Source organism: Dermacentor variabilis, chromosome 7 (assembly GCF_050947875.1).
Source record: "Dermacentor variabilis isolate Ectoservices chromosome 7, ASM5094787v1, whole genome shotgun sequence".
Lineage (NCBI taxonomy): Eukaryota > Metazoa > Arthropoda > Arachnida > Ixodida > Ixodidae > Dermacentor > Dermacentor variabilis.
Genome location: NC_134574.1, coordinates 52,963,183 through 52,977,605, shown reverse-complemented (window position 1 = coordinate 52,977,605; position 14,423 = coordinate 52,963,183). Strand labels below are relative to the sequence as shown.

At 45.1% G+C, this 14,423-nt stretch overlaps 2 protein-coding genes across 3 annotated transcripts in view; one reads left to right on the top strand and one right to left on the bottom strand.

Moving 5' to 3' along the window:
• The window catches only part of LOC142587437 (uncharacterized), a 249,503-nt gene that overhangs the window by 52,538 nt on the left and 182,542 nt on the right, over positions 1 to 14,423 (bottom strand). The gene's annotated exons all lie outside the window — the stretch shown is intronic.
• LOC142588633 (uncharacterized) lies at positions 1,014 to 2,783 on the top strand. The gene is made up of 3 exons (XM_075700462.1): positions 1,014 to 1,072; positions 1,129 to 1,314; positions 2,401 to 2,783. Exons 1-3 carry the CDS (start codon positions 1,063 to 1,065, stop codon positions 2,781 to 2,783), a joined length of 579 nt encoding a protein of 192 aa, XP_075556577.1. The 5' UTR covers positions 1,014 to 1,062.

Below are 14,423 nucleotides of genomic sequence, written 5' to 3'. Positions count from 1 at the left end.
ATAATATGCGGATAATGAATACCTTCTTCCGCAAGCGGGACAGCCGAAAGTGGACGCTGAGGAGCCGGAATGGCGAGACCAGAAATGAAATAGACCTCACACTCTGTGCTAACCAAGGCATAATACAAGATGTAGAAGCGCTCGGCAAGGTGCGCTGCAGTGACCATAGGATGGTAAGAACTCGAAATTAGCCTAGACCTGTGGAGGGAACGGAAGAAACTGTTACATAAGAAACCGATCAATGAGTTAGCCGTAAGTGAGAAAATAGGGGAGTTCCGCATCAAGCTACGGAACAGATATTCGGCTTTAACTCCGGAAGAGGACCTTAGGCCCGTATTCTGAAACGTTCCTCACCTCAGACCATTTCCTTACCTTACGTGAGGAGCCCTTCATGCCTCCTTACCTCAAGGAGCTCCTTCAGGGCTCCAGCGTATTCTAAAAGTTTCCTTCAACGTTCCTTTCGAAAGGGCCTCCTCAGTGAGGTAACGTGCGTACTTCAAGAGTCTTGGTTCGAGGGTAGATGTGAAATATGAAATAAACATTCATTTTCAAGCCAGAATAAAGAATATGTGTAATATTTTGTTATGTGCATTGATAAATGTTGACGTGCGCACTGCTATCTTGCTAGGCAGGTGCACATGTTGTTCTGTTTTATTTAACTTTGTGCTTTTTCGGCAGGCAAAAATGTTGGTCTAGCAACATTGGCGACAATCTTCTGACCGCTTCTGACCACGCCACCACGCTTCTGACTTCTTCTGACCAACGCCTCGTTTTGACAGATTGTGATAGCTGCGTACCTAAAAATATGCCGGGAAAGCTGTTTTACAGCGACGAAGAAAAAGACCTGGTAACAGAGCTTGTACGTAAGTACAAGTTCTCAATCGAAAACAAAAAATCCGACACCGTGTCGCTGTCGAGAAAGATGAAAGCATGGCATGCATTGACTGCCGAATTCAACAGCGCAGAAAATGTGCGGCCGCGCACTGTCGCACAACTTAAAAAGCCTGGGACAACCTAAAGCAGCGGTGGAAGAAAGAAAAGGCCAAGCAAATAAGGGATGCCATGGCTACAGGTGAGATTGTGCTACTCTAGAGTTTGCCCTTGTGTTCGAGCCAATGTCTGTCGCAGGAGGTTGGCCGCCGCCGGAACCTGTGGACGAGCGGCTGTCGCAGATCGAGGCTGCAGTTCCGCATCTTTCGGAACGCGTCAGGAACCCGTATGATAGCGACCGACCACCATCAACGCAACCTGCCGATAGCGTGGCTGACATCATCGCCGGAATGACGCAGAGCAACCCGGAGGACAGTGACGACGGTCAGTGAAGACCGGCCGCTATACGCACTATTACAGTGTGTTTATGTGACACTGCTAGGTTTGATAAATCGTTGTGCATAGCTCACCGATGTATACGGCGCGTCGAGACAGCTACAACGCTCCTGCACAGAATGCCGCCGAAGCGTGCATTCAATGCTGTTCTACTTATGCAGCGACCAATTATTTCACGCAAACAGTAAAGCCTCGCTTTCACCGATTGCAACAGTTTGTGGGATCTGTTGTCTTCACGGTGTGGAGTAAACAAAAAAAAAATACTGTAAGCAGAGCAAGGGGAGATGCACTGTCATGTTTGTTTGCATGGCACTGCTAATTCGTTGTAATGTTAGAATTGTGCATACCAGCTAAGCTGAGCTGAGCTATATATATATATATATATATATATATATATGGTAACCCATATCTTGGTAACACCTTCAGAATGCAGAAAATAAGAATACACGCATAAATATGCAGAAGTTCTTATCCCTTGGTTATTTGTCTGCCCAGTATGTGCATGTTTTCTTATGCTGTGAAACAAATACCAAGCAATGTTATGCATGCGAACAGCGACATCACTCAACACTTACTGAAATTTCATCTTTCTTAGGCACTGCCTAAAACAGTACGTACCATATCTACATGTAGATAGATGTGGCGGTATAAAAATGTAATTTTTATGTAACAAATAAGCCACAGTGCCATAATAGTACTCTTAACCCATACATATCCGTGTTTCCTTATTGTGTAGCCTTGTGCACGTCAGTTTTTCTGGGCTCTTGAATTGCATCAGTACTATACGAAACCACAATGAGAGCCAAGTGCAAGAGGAAATGTGCAGGGTCCGCTATTTTCTTGCATACAAGGAGCATGAAATAAGCCACTACCACAATCTCCGTGGCCTGCCGCTTAGTTTCTATGAGTACATATTTATCTTCAACTGTAAGCACATGAGATGGCCAAATAAAGCACAAACAGCGAGCACTGGTATTCAGACAATTTTTATTTTATAGTATGACAGAACACTAGATAGCAGCAGACTCGATAATTGTATTTGTGTTTTCTAAAAATGCATTATTATTTTTGCAGATCGTACCCTGGAACTAAGCAGCACTGAATATATGTATGTGGATTCTGCGAATGCAAGATCCCCGTTACCAGCAGACCCTACTGAGGCCTCATCTGAGCCTGCGCAATGCAGACAGCAAGCCTCTCAGCAGACTCAATGCACTACAACCCAGTCAGCATCTCAAGAAACAGCGATTAGCCGGCGTGCACTTTTGCAGCAGACGCTATCCACTGAACTGGAATCCCGGCTGCAAGCGTTGCAGGATGAAAGATGCCAAAGAGCCACAGAGCACAAAGCCAGAATGAGAATGATGGAAGAGGAACATGGATGGAAAAGACGGCAATATGCTGACGAGGAGAAGAAGTTCTTTGCACAGGATGCAGTTGCGTCTTCTGAGGGCTAAACTGAAGGTCTCCTCAATGAGAGCAGAAGTTCTTGCCAAGGAACTGGCTGGTGATGAGGCAAAGAGTAACTCTCAATAAACAAGTTGTAACAGTTTTTAGCGTAATGTTCCATTGGAGCCATTACTCAATCAATCAATCAATCATTTTATTTCAGTATCAAAGACACTTGGTGGGTACAGACAAAAAGCCATTCATCACGCTTGACGAGGTCTGCACCCCCGAATATTGGCAGACAAGGCGCATAACAAATACCAGCACGCCTACATAAATAAACCGAACAGTGTACAGAAGTGCGCCAGCTGGAGATGGAAAATGAGGCCCTAAGAGCAGAAGTGGAAAGCCTCAAGAGGCTTCAGGAAGGACACGACTATGTGACTGGTAAGCACCTTAAGGCAGCAGCCATATACTTACTCATTCTTCAGTTTATTTATGATTCCCTCAATGCACATAAAGTACACGCAGGTCAACACTACGTGTTGGTATTATTCCCCAAAGGACTTTTAGCGCACGAAACATTAGTCTTTCTGAGCACTGCAACCCCTCCTTGCAGGATTCCTAACATTGCTGAAGGCTAACTGCAACAAAGCCTTTAACTGTGTAAAAAGCCTTTCATGATATGTTGGCATAAAGGAGCCTCTGTGCAAAATTTTACCTTTGAAATTTCAGAACTAGCAGAAATATTTGGAAGAGGAAACGGTGCATAAGACAAGGACAATCGCTGTGCTGTTCACCTTTCATTGCATTGCACCTTTATGCACAGTGTCGCCTTCGAAATGCAATGCCAACTAGCCCAACGTCGATCCCTCATATAGAAAAATACCTGTTTTTGATACTGAAGCTGAAAAAAAATGCCAGCATTATTGCTCGGTAGCAGTTGCACATGACTTAATGCACGGCTCCTCAATGTAACCTTCGAAATCGCAGTGCTGCACCTTTGCAACCGCTCATTGTTGCACCTGTGCAACAATGAGCGCTCTCGCTGTAGTAGACATGAGCCCTCTCACTATAGTAGACGCTTGGAACACCCACATGTCCTGATTAGTATGTGGTTCTCCAGGCATGGCAACGTGAGGCCAGCTTGAGCCACAATAGCTTAGAACTGCAGACCGTGGCAAGACTATCAGATACATGTATCGTCTACTAGGTGCTGTTTAATGACTGCTAAAAAAATTATACAATTACCAGCTCTGCTGCTTTGCCAAGATTGATTCAGTGGTATATACAACTCATCCATAGCAAATTTAGCAATTGTGAAATTTTATTTAAGCCTGCCGTGGTTGCTTAACGGCTATGGTGTTGAACTGCTGAGCACGAGGTCGCGGGATTGAAACCCGGCCATGGCGGCCGCATTCCGATGGGAGCGAAACGCGAGAACACCTGTGTACTTAGATTTAGGTGCACGTTAAAGATCCCCAGGTGGTCTAAATTTCCGGAGTCCTCCATTATGGCGTGCCTCATAATCGGAAAGTGGTTTTGGTACCTAAAACCCCATGATTAAATTTTTAACATTGCAACATTCCGACACTCGCTGCAGCTCATTCGGTTGTTTGCTATGCTGCTACATTGGCCCTCACAACGAATAGTAGCGAGGTGATCAAGCAAGCTGGAGCAAGTGTCAGAATATCGTAATGTCCTGTTCCCACCTGACCACATACTACGTCATGACATCCCAAAAGAGTATACTCCTTGAAAATGTAACCCAAACTGACTATAGTTAGTTAGTTAAATGGGGTTTAATGGCGCAAAAGCAGCTAAGGCTATGCTGCGCCAAACACGAGGTATTTTAAAATCCTGTTTGTAAAGGAAAAGGCTTTGTTAATAACCTATATTTTATGTAAAAATCCAGTGTCATGTAGAAATTTACGGACGTCACATAATGGGACTAGCGGATCATCACCTAAAATTAGAGCAGGGTGTAAAGGTATGTGTAGTTGATATAATTTGTGCAAAAGTGTTCGTCTGTGTGTTTCAGTCTGCGTACATGTGAGTAATATGTGCATAACTGTTAGTGGCTGTTGACATTTCTCGCATGTTGGTGTGTCTTCTTTCGTAAGTAAGTAATTGTGTGTGAGGTGTGTGTGCCCAATGCGTAGCCGGCATAAAACTACTTCGATGAACCGCTCTTGATGATAACACGACTTCCACTCGCCAACTATGGGTTTCGTGATATGTAGTTTGTTGTCAGCACAACGGTCCCATTCGCGTTGCCATTTCGCCGTTAAGGCTTTTCTAATCGCACGGATGCTATCTTTGTATGGAAGTGTTGTGTTTGTTATATCTTTGTTCGCTGCCATCGATGCACATCTATCGGCTGCTTCGTTCCCCGGTATCCCAACGTGACTTGGTACCCAGCAGAAGCGGATTGATCTCCCATATTTATTCAGCGCGACCATGTTTAGTATATCCCCTAACAAGGGTTCACACTCAGATTTCAGATTTAGAGCTTTCAGTGTACTTAAGGAATCAGTGTATATGACTGTGTTTTTGTGCTTGCCAGTGATAATCTTTTTAACTACTACCCATACAGCATAAACTTCAGCAGTGAAAACCGAAGCATGTTTTGGTAGACGAATACTTGTTTCCCAATTGTCTGTTACGGCCCCTACGCCCACGTGTTCTTTTGTTTTGGAGCCATCTGTGTAGAATTCCATGTGATTTTGATACTTCTCCTGAAGAGCACGGAATTCTTGTATGATGTGTTCCTGTGGAGTGTCTCTTTTCTTTAAGTGTGTTAGTGTCCAGTCACACAACTGTGTGAACTGGTACCATGGGGCCAACCGTTGTGGTTTCTTGGCAACCTGGAAGACTTCGTGGGGAATGTCATAATCCCGACAGTACTGCTCATACCGCAAGACAAGTGGCCTAATCATATTCGGTTTATTTGTGTAGTGTAAGCGTGAGTTGCACTGTGTAAGGATGTTGTAGCATATGTGTTGTGGTGATGACTGAATTCTTAGTACGTAGGAAAAAGTGAGTAATGCTCTGCGCTGCTGTAAGGAGGGTTCATTACACTCAACATATAAACTTTGAATGGGTGACGTTCTGTAGGCACCACTTGCCAGTCGCAATCCAAGGTTATGTACTGGATCAAGTAATTGGATGTAGGACTGCCTGGCTGAACCATAAACCACGGAGCCGTAGTCTAAAAGGCTACGCACAAGAGACCGGTAAATACGTAAAAGGCAGGTTCGGTCGGAACCCCAGTGCTTATGAGACAAAACTTTTAGGATATTCAATGCTTTATTTGCCTTAATTTTTAGTGTTTTAATGTGGGCTAGGAAGTTTAGTTTTTTATCAAACATTACTCCCAAGAACTTACATTCTTGTTTTGCCGGCAGTGCGACATCATTCAATTTTAGAAGCGGGTCTAAGTACAATCCTCGTTTTTGCGAGAATAGCACTGTAACGGTTTTTTGAGTAGAGAAACGGAAGCCATTTTTTTCAGCCCACTCCATTAGTTTATTAATTGTTATCTGGAGCTGCCTTTCACATGTATGTAAGTTTGAGGCGCGGCACGCTATTTGCAGATCATCGACGTATATGGAGTGCATGATAGAGGAGGGAATGACTTTGTTAACAGAGTTCATTTTTACTATAAAGAGTGTTGTGCTTAGTACGCATCCTTGTGGCACACCATTTTCCTGAATGAATACACGTGACAGCACCGTTCCTAAACGCACCTGGAATGTTCGGTCCGACATGAAATCGGCTAGACATTTCAGCATTCTACCTCGGATTCCTAAATCTGCTAAGTCCCTTAATATACCAAACCTCCATGTTGTGTCGTACGCCTTTTCTAAGTCAAAGAAAACAGTGAGACAATATTGTTTGTGTAGGAAGGCCGCACGTATCTCGTCTTCTAGCCGGACTAGGTGATCTGTTGTGGAGCAACCTTTCTTGTATCCACACTGATGGTTATCTAGCATGTTTTCTGTGTCAAGGACGTATGTCAATCTTATGTTGATGATGGCCTCATAGGACTTTGCAAGACAACTTGTGAGTGCTATGGGTCTATAACTGGTTGCTGTTGTGGGAGACTTTCCGGCTTTCAAGAACGGGATTATGATAGCTTTCTTCCACTCTTTGGGCATTTTCCCCGTTTCCCAGATTATGTTGAAGAAATGAAGCAGGGTCTCAACTGCTTTAGGGGATAGGTGAGCTAGCATTGCATAGTGTACCCTGTCCGGACCGGGTGCTGTTTTTTTGCCACTAGTAAGGACTCTGTTGATTTCTGGAAGTGTTAGAGGGCCATTATACAGTCTTTCTGAACTTCCTGTGGTCGGAAGCTTTAGTTTTTCTGCTAATTGTTTATGTTTCAGGAATGCAGCAGAGTAGTTTTTCGAGCTTGATATATCATGGAAATGTTGCCCTAATATGTCTGCTTGTTCTTCTATATTTGTTTGTGTGCCTGAAGGTGACAGTATGGGGATAGTGTAAGAAGCGTAGTCGCCTCTAAACTTACGAACCTGATCCCACATTCGTTTGGATGTTATTGAACTATTTATAGACGAGACATAATTTTTCCAGGACTGTCTTTCGGCTTGTCTGCGTGTGTACCTGGCTTTCGCTTTTGCTTTTTTGAAGGAGAGTAGATTGTCTTGTGTTGGGTATCGCCGGAAGATACCCCACGCTTTGTTTTGTAGTTTTTTTGTTTGTGTACATTCCTTCGTCCACCAGGGTTTCAGATTTTTTCTTAATAGGCCAGAGGATTGTGGGATTGTTTCTGCTGCTGCAGCAAGTATACAGGCGGTGATCTTATCATTCATTTCATCTATGGTTAGCTCATCTGATATGTTATCTAGACTGGCCTTTTCAGTAAAGAGAGGCCAGTCTGCTAGGTGGAGTTTCCAACGGGGTGGTCTTAATGGTATGGTAGGAGAAGGAGATTTTCTTTTAATAATAGCAGGCATATGGTCACTACCATAGGGGTTGTCAATAACACTCCATTGAAAATCGTCAAAGAGAGATGGAGAGCATAGTGCCAGATCTAAGCAACTCATAGCGCCTGTGCTTGGGGAGTAGTAAGTTGCCGCACCGGTGTTTAAAAGGCATATGTTATTTGTTAGGATAAAATCTTCAAGCGTTTGACCCCTGGTGTCAGTTGTTTGACTACCCCACAACGTGTTATGTGAATTAAAATCACCGGCTAATAAAAATGGTTCGGGTAGCTGGTTTAAAATTAACTCTAGGTCTCTTACGGTAAAATGTAAATGCGGCGGAATGTATACTGAACAAATGGTGATGGTTTTGTGAGCTAAAACGGTGACAGCAACGGCTTCTATGTGAGTGTTAATGGGAACTTCTCTGGCTGCTATACCACCTGGCAGGACAATGGCTACACCACCTGAGAGCCGGTTCGCCTGAGTACGGTCGCGCCGTACAACAGTGAAACCTTTCAAAATGTTTTTGTGTTTTTCGCCTAGGTTGGTTTCCTGTAAGCACAGGGCCACAGGAGAGAAGTTTATTAGCAGGTCTTTTATATCACCTAAGTTATGTAAGAGACCTCTACAATTCCAATGGATCATAAAAGCCATTATAAAATTGAAAGGTAAAAAGTGATATTAACGAGTGAATGGGAGATAAGAAAGATGTTAGGTGACATGGATCTGAAGAAGGCAGATACAAACAGAGCGACAACCCTTAGGTTATCGCCTTCTTATTTTGAGTTGTTATTGGGATTTTGTCCCTCTTACCGCGCTCGAGGGAGCGCTTGTCCTTCGGTGTCGAGGACACCGGGGTTTTTGTTTCGACCTCCATTGCTCTCTCTGAGGCGCTGGAGGACCGAGAGTTTGGCGCCGAGACACGTGTCTCGGGCCTTGGAGTTCGCTTGATCTTAGGACCCTGCGGGACTGGTGTCTGCAGGGCCGTTGAAGAGGGCGGAGCAGTACTGACTGCTTCCACCACGGGGGCGGGAGGAGTCACTGCGGCACCACTGCGCGTGGGCTCGGAGGACTCCGGAGGCCTCTGTGACGCTGCCCCCGCCTGCGTCACTTCGGCATAACTTCTTCGGGGAAGGTACGACAGTCTTTTTCTGGCTTCGAAGAACGAGATTTTTTCTTTAACAGTTAGTGCAATGACTTCTTTTTCTTTTTTCCAGCAAGGGCAGGACCGCGAATAAGCTGGGTGATCTCCCTTGCAGTTAACACAATGTGGCGAAGAAGTGCAATTCTCTGATTGATGATCGTTGGAGCTGCATTTAGCACAAGTTGTTTGTCCTCGGCATGCATGTGAAGCATGTCCAAATCTTTGACACTTAAAACACCGTCTGGGATTCGGGATATACGGTCTCACATTGACTTTGACATAACCTGCATCGAGTGAAGTGGGCATTACGCTTGTTCCGAAGGTGAGTATAACATGTTTGGTGGGGATTTCTTGATCGTTTCGTCGGATTACTATTCTTTGTACTTCGGTGACATTTTGTTCCTGGAAACCTTCCAGCAGTTCCTCGTCGCTTAAACCAATGAAGTCTTCTTCAGATATTACTCCCCTGCTTGTATTAAGTGTTCTGTGGGCTGAAACAGTCACTGTCGCTTCGCCAATACTAGTAAGTTCAGAGAGCTTATCTGCTTGATCTTTGTTATTCAGTTCTAGGAGGAGGTCCCCGCTAGACATTTTGGATGCTTTGTATGTTGGTCCGATTTTGTCTTTCAGACACTTCGCTACCAGGAAAGGAGAGAGTTTCCTTACCGGAATGTTGCTTTCACTATGCACTACATAGTACTTTGGAAATGTTGGGGCGTTGCTTTGGAAGGAAAATTGAAATGGTACTTCGGTGCGGCATCTCTTCAGACGCCGATCATAAACAACAGAGGCTTGCGCTGCCATAGGAAAATGTGTATGTTCGGCAACAGCGCCGACCGCCCACCACGGAGCCCAACGAGGGGACGCGGCACAGCTTGTGTACAAGCCTGCACGACGCCAGCCGTACGCCATCACTATAACCCAATATGGTGTACCCAAGGTAGGATATCCACACAAGGTTAACCCTTGCCGCCGTGGAGAAAGGAAGTAAATGGAAGAGAGAAGAAGACAGGAAAGATGTAAAGTGAGAGATAAAGACGAAGGTTTGAGAAGAGAGAGACAGGAAAAGGCGACTACCGATTTCCTCCGGGTGGGTCAGTCCGGGGGTGCCGTCTACGTGAAGCAGAGGCCAAAGAGGCGTGTTGCCTCCGCCGGGGGGCCTTAAAGGTCCGAACACCCGGCATCGGCTCAACCCCCAGGATGCCCCTTTCCCCGGACACGGCTAAGCCGCGCACGGCTACACGCGGGAGGGTCCAACCCTCGTGTGCTCGGGTACGTGGTGTCGCAACACACCAAACGCCTGCTGACGCAGACGCCCCTGCGGGGCAAACTGACTATAGAAAAGCGATCATAATAAATTACTCCGAGGCATATCGGTATTTTTTTTCTGGGGTTTAGAGATCTAGAATCTTAAGTTACCAGAAAAAAAAATTGCTATGTCAAAGCCCTTCAAGCACGTATGTAGGCGAGGTACATGCTATATGTAAGATGGATTTTCTCTTCTGATTGAGTTTCTTGTCTGGCATATTGCAGTGATGCAACAAGGTATTGTGTTTGACCAGATTTTAAATAATTGTAATATGTAATGAGCTCTTGCTGTTTTGTAAATTCCTTGCTTTGAAATGTGCACACAGGGCTGGAATTAATGCATGAACTGCCATAGGAAGGCGAACTTTAGTTCTAAGACTTCAATTTAAGACTAATGGCAGCACGCAAGCTAGGCTTGTGAAGCACCGGGACATCAAAATGGTTCTGTATGGCGACTCGGAAGTGATATAGAGGGATTGCCTTGGCATTTACCACCAGTGCATTCGGAAAATCATGCCACCACGCAGTATTGGAAAGCTGAGAACTCCAGATATGATGATATGTGGTGTTTAATGGCGCAAGGGCCAAGTATGGCCAAAGAGCGCCATGCCAAAAGGCAATTTTGACAATGTATTGTGAATGCGGTGGATATTGGATTCATAATGTAAATGTGACATGGCTGTAAAAGGGCCTAAAAACTGTCGCTGTAAATGGCGTAAAATAAATAGGCACTAAAATTATGACACTGATTAGGGCATGGACGATGGCAATTGGGTTTTGTTAAAAAAGACATGATGGAACAAGACAACACATAACAGTGATAGTAGAACCTCAAGAGAGCCCTTTTATTAGAAGGGCTGTTAGTAGTGTGCTAAAAATTACCTGTCCAAATGATTTTGAGAGTATCTGTTTCCAATAAAAACTGTAAGACTAATTTCATGTTAAAAAGCGGTTCATCACTAAGAAAAAATGCAGGGTGAAGAGGTGTATTTTCACGATATGCAGAAGGAAAATGCTTTTTCCTCTCTGTTTCTATTGCAGGGCACTGAATAAGAACATGGATTACTGTCAGACTATTGCCGCATTTAGCACAAGTCGGGGGATCGCCTCCAGTCAAGACATAAGAGTGAGTACCGTATGTGTGGCCTATCCTTAATCGGCAAAGAATTACTTCCTTGTAACGTGCTGTTTTCCCACTTATCCAGTTCCCCAGTTTTGGTTTTATTATGTGAAGCTTATTCATTACTTGTGTATCCCACTTGCCTTGCCAATGATTCCTTAATTTACGGCGTAGAAAAGGCTTTAGGTCTGTCGCAGGGATGGGAATATTTCTATCTCTGTCGCTAAAAGTTACTGATGTAGCGCTTTCGTTAGCTGCTTCGTTCCCTTTTATACCTTTGTGACCGGGTACCCAGCATATGACAATCACTTGATTGCACATACCGGGTGTCCCAGCTAACTTGAACCAAGGGTTTAAAAATGAAATATTGGAGTCAGGAGAGTGAAACTAACTGCATATTGGTGATAGGCATTTGGCGCACCACGGGAAATTTTTTGTATCGCAATTACTTAACTAGTAATTAAGATAATTTTTTTAAATTTTTTAATATTGACTTTAGACACTAAATGTGATTCGCAAAGTTGGAGAGCACTTTCAGAAACCCGCATTCCATTATTCGCCATAAAGAAAACCTTACGTGTACCTCTTTTTCCGAGCTCGAAAGAAAGCCCGCGAAATACAAAAAAAATCACGTGACGAGCACATTTGCGCGTCGCGATCGTGCTGCTCTCAACCGTGCTTTCAGTGAACGAAATCAGCTCCGGCCTTTATTCGACGGCCCCGTTGCAGCGGCAGGCCGATATCTTGGCGGGGGTTTTTCGTCCGCGTCAGCTAGTTGGCACCCGGCGACGACGACTTAGTCCCAATCTGATAAGATACTGAGATGGCGAGTCTGCTTTGTCACTCAGAAGCAAAAGAGAAATACAGGGAATAATGTTTCGCCGCGAGGTGTTGGCGGCTGTGTGTTGCAGTTTCCTAATGAGGATTTTGAAAGCTGGAAGCAGCGGTGAAGCACAGTTTGTCGTGTGCTCTTCTTATGCCACTCTCATGCGAGACTGAATCTTTGGTGTAGTGATTACTAGCACTGCAGACATGCCGTTTACAAATGAAGAGAAAGCAGACATGGTTCTGGCTCTAGGTGCATGTCATGGGAACAGAAGGCGCGCTGCAGACCTTATGCAACAATGGCACCCAGGCAGGCGGCCAAGTTCAGTAACGATCCTGCGTGCCTTCGAGACGCTGCGACGGATGGGCAGTTTTACGTCCACACGACACAGAGCACCTGTTTTTGACGAGGACTTCGAGACGCATATTTTATCGCTGTTCGCTCTGGAACCCCAAGCAAGCGTGCGCAGCGTGAGCGAGGATACCGGAGTCTCCAGGTCATCAGTTTGGCGAATACTGCGCAAACACCGCCTGCATCCGTACCACGTACAGCTTCATCAAAATCTGTTGCCACGGGACTTCCAAAACAGGACCGATTTTGCTAATTGGATTCTGATAAAGATGCAGGACGACCCGGATTTTTTGAACAAAGTGATATGGAGTGACGAAGCTAGTTTTTCGCGCAATTCACAGGTGAACCTGCACAATGCTCATTACTGGAGCGATTCAAATCCCTACTGGGTTTTACAGACGCAGCACCAGTACCAGTGGTCATTTAGTGTTTGGTGTGGACTTTTCGACGGTAGTTTGATCGGGCCTGTGTTTTTCGACCAGACGCTGACAGCAGATCGCTACACCAATGATATCCTCAGAGGACCCGTTGACGACTTCCTTTCGGATCTACCGCTCGCCAGGGCCACAAATGTGTGGTTTCAACACGATGGCGCCCCCGCGCACAGCAGCGCCAAGGCTCGGATCTGGCTCGACGCAGCGTTCCCGCAGAAATGGATAGGACGACTAGGTCCCGTGAACTGGCCAGCCAGGTCTCCTGATATGACACCTCTGGACTACTTTTTGTGGGGTCATATCAAGGACAAGGTGTACAGCACACCAACTTCCACACCGCAAGACCTTAAAGACAAAATAACGGAAGTCTGTTTAAACATGCCTGAGGCTGTCATACGAAATGCAACGGCTGATTTGGTTACAAGATGCCATAGCTGTATCGTCGCACAAGGTGACCTATTCGAGCACTTTTTATAATTGGTAAGAAACCGAAATGAAATGGAGTCAGGACAACCGCATGCCACGGCTGTCATCGCCGCACAGCCAAGCCATAAACCGCCACTTTTATTTTCTTTGCAACTGGCAAATAAAACTCCTCTCATTTGAAAACTTCGAGCTTGGCAGTCTTTATCGCGACTGCAAAGCGCAGCGCACTCGCTGCAATTTACACCGTCACGCGCGAACTGGCTGACACGGCCGAAGAAACCACCACCAAGATATCGGCCTGCCTCTGAAACGGGGCCGCCGAATGAATACCGGAGCTGATTTCGTTCACTGAAAGCACGGTTGAGAGCAGCACGATCGCGGCGCGCGAATGCGCTCGTCACGTGGTTTTTTTTGTATTTCGCGGGCTTTCTTTCGAGCTCGAAAAAAGAGGTACACGTAAGGTTTTCTTTATGGCGAATAATGGAATGGGGGTTTCTGAAAGTGCTCTCCAACTTTGCGAATCACACTTAGTGTCTAAAGTCAATATTAAAAATTTTAAGAAAATTATTTTAATTACTAGTTAAGTAATTGCAATACAAAAAATTTCCTGTGGTGCGCCAAATGCCTGTCACCAATATGCAGGTAGTTTCACTCTCCTGACCCCAATATTTCATTTTTAAACCCTTGGTTCAAGTTAGCTGGGACACCCGGTATATAGGGCACACAATAAGTTATACAGCTCATTCAAAACGGAATTCTTATGTTTTTGTAACCTAGTTAGTGCTTTCATGACACTTAATGAGTCGGCGAAGAGAACAGCCTGAGCGATGTTTGTGAGCCTGATGTGTTTAATAGCCGAGAGTATAGCGTATGCTTGTGTATGGGTTTAGTGTCCCAGATATTCAAAATGATGGTCCAAGAGCTGCGTAAGCAACACCATCAGCAGATTTCGAAGCATCCGTGTAAAATTCAGCTCAGGAATACTTCTCTTTTAGTTCAAAGAAATGTGATTGTATGTGAGCCTCAGGCGCTCGTTTCGATATTTCTAAGAAAGATATGTCACATTGGATAGTTTGCCACTCCCAAGGCGGTGGGAACCGAGTAGGAGCCATTGGGATATTTTCTAGAAAAGGGACGCCTGTTTCTTCTG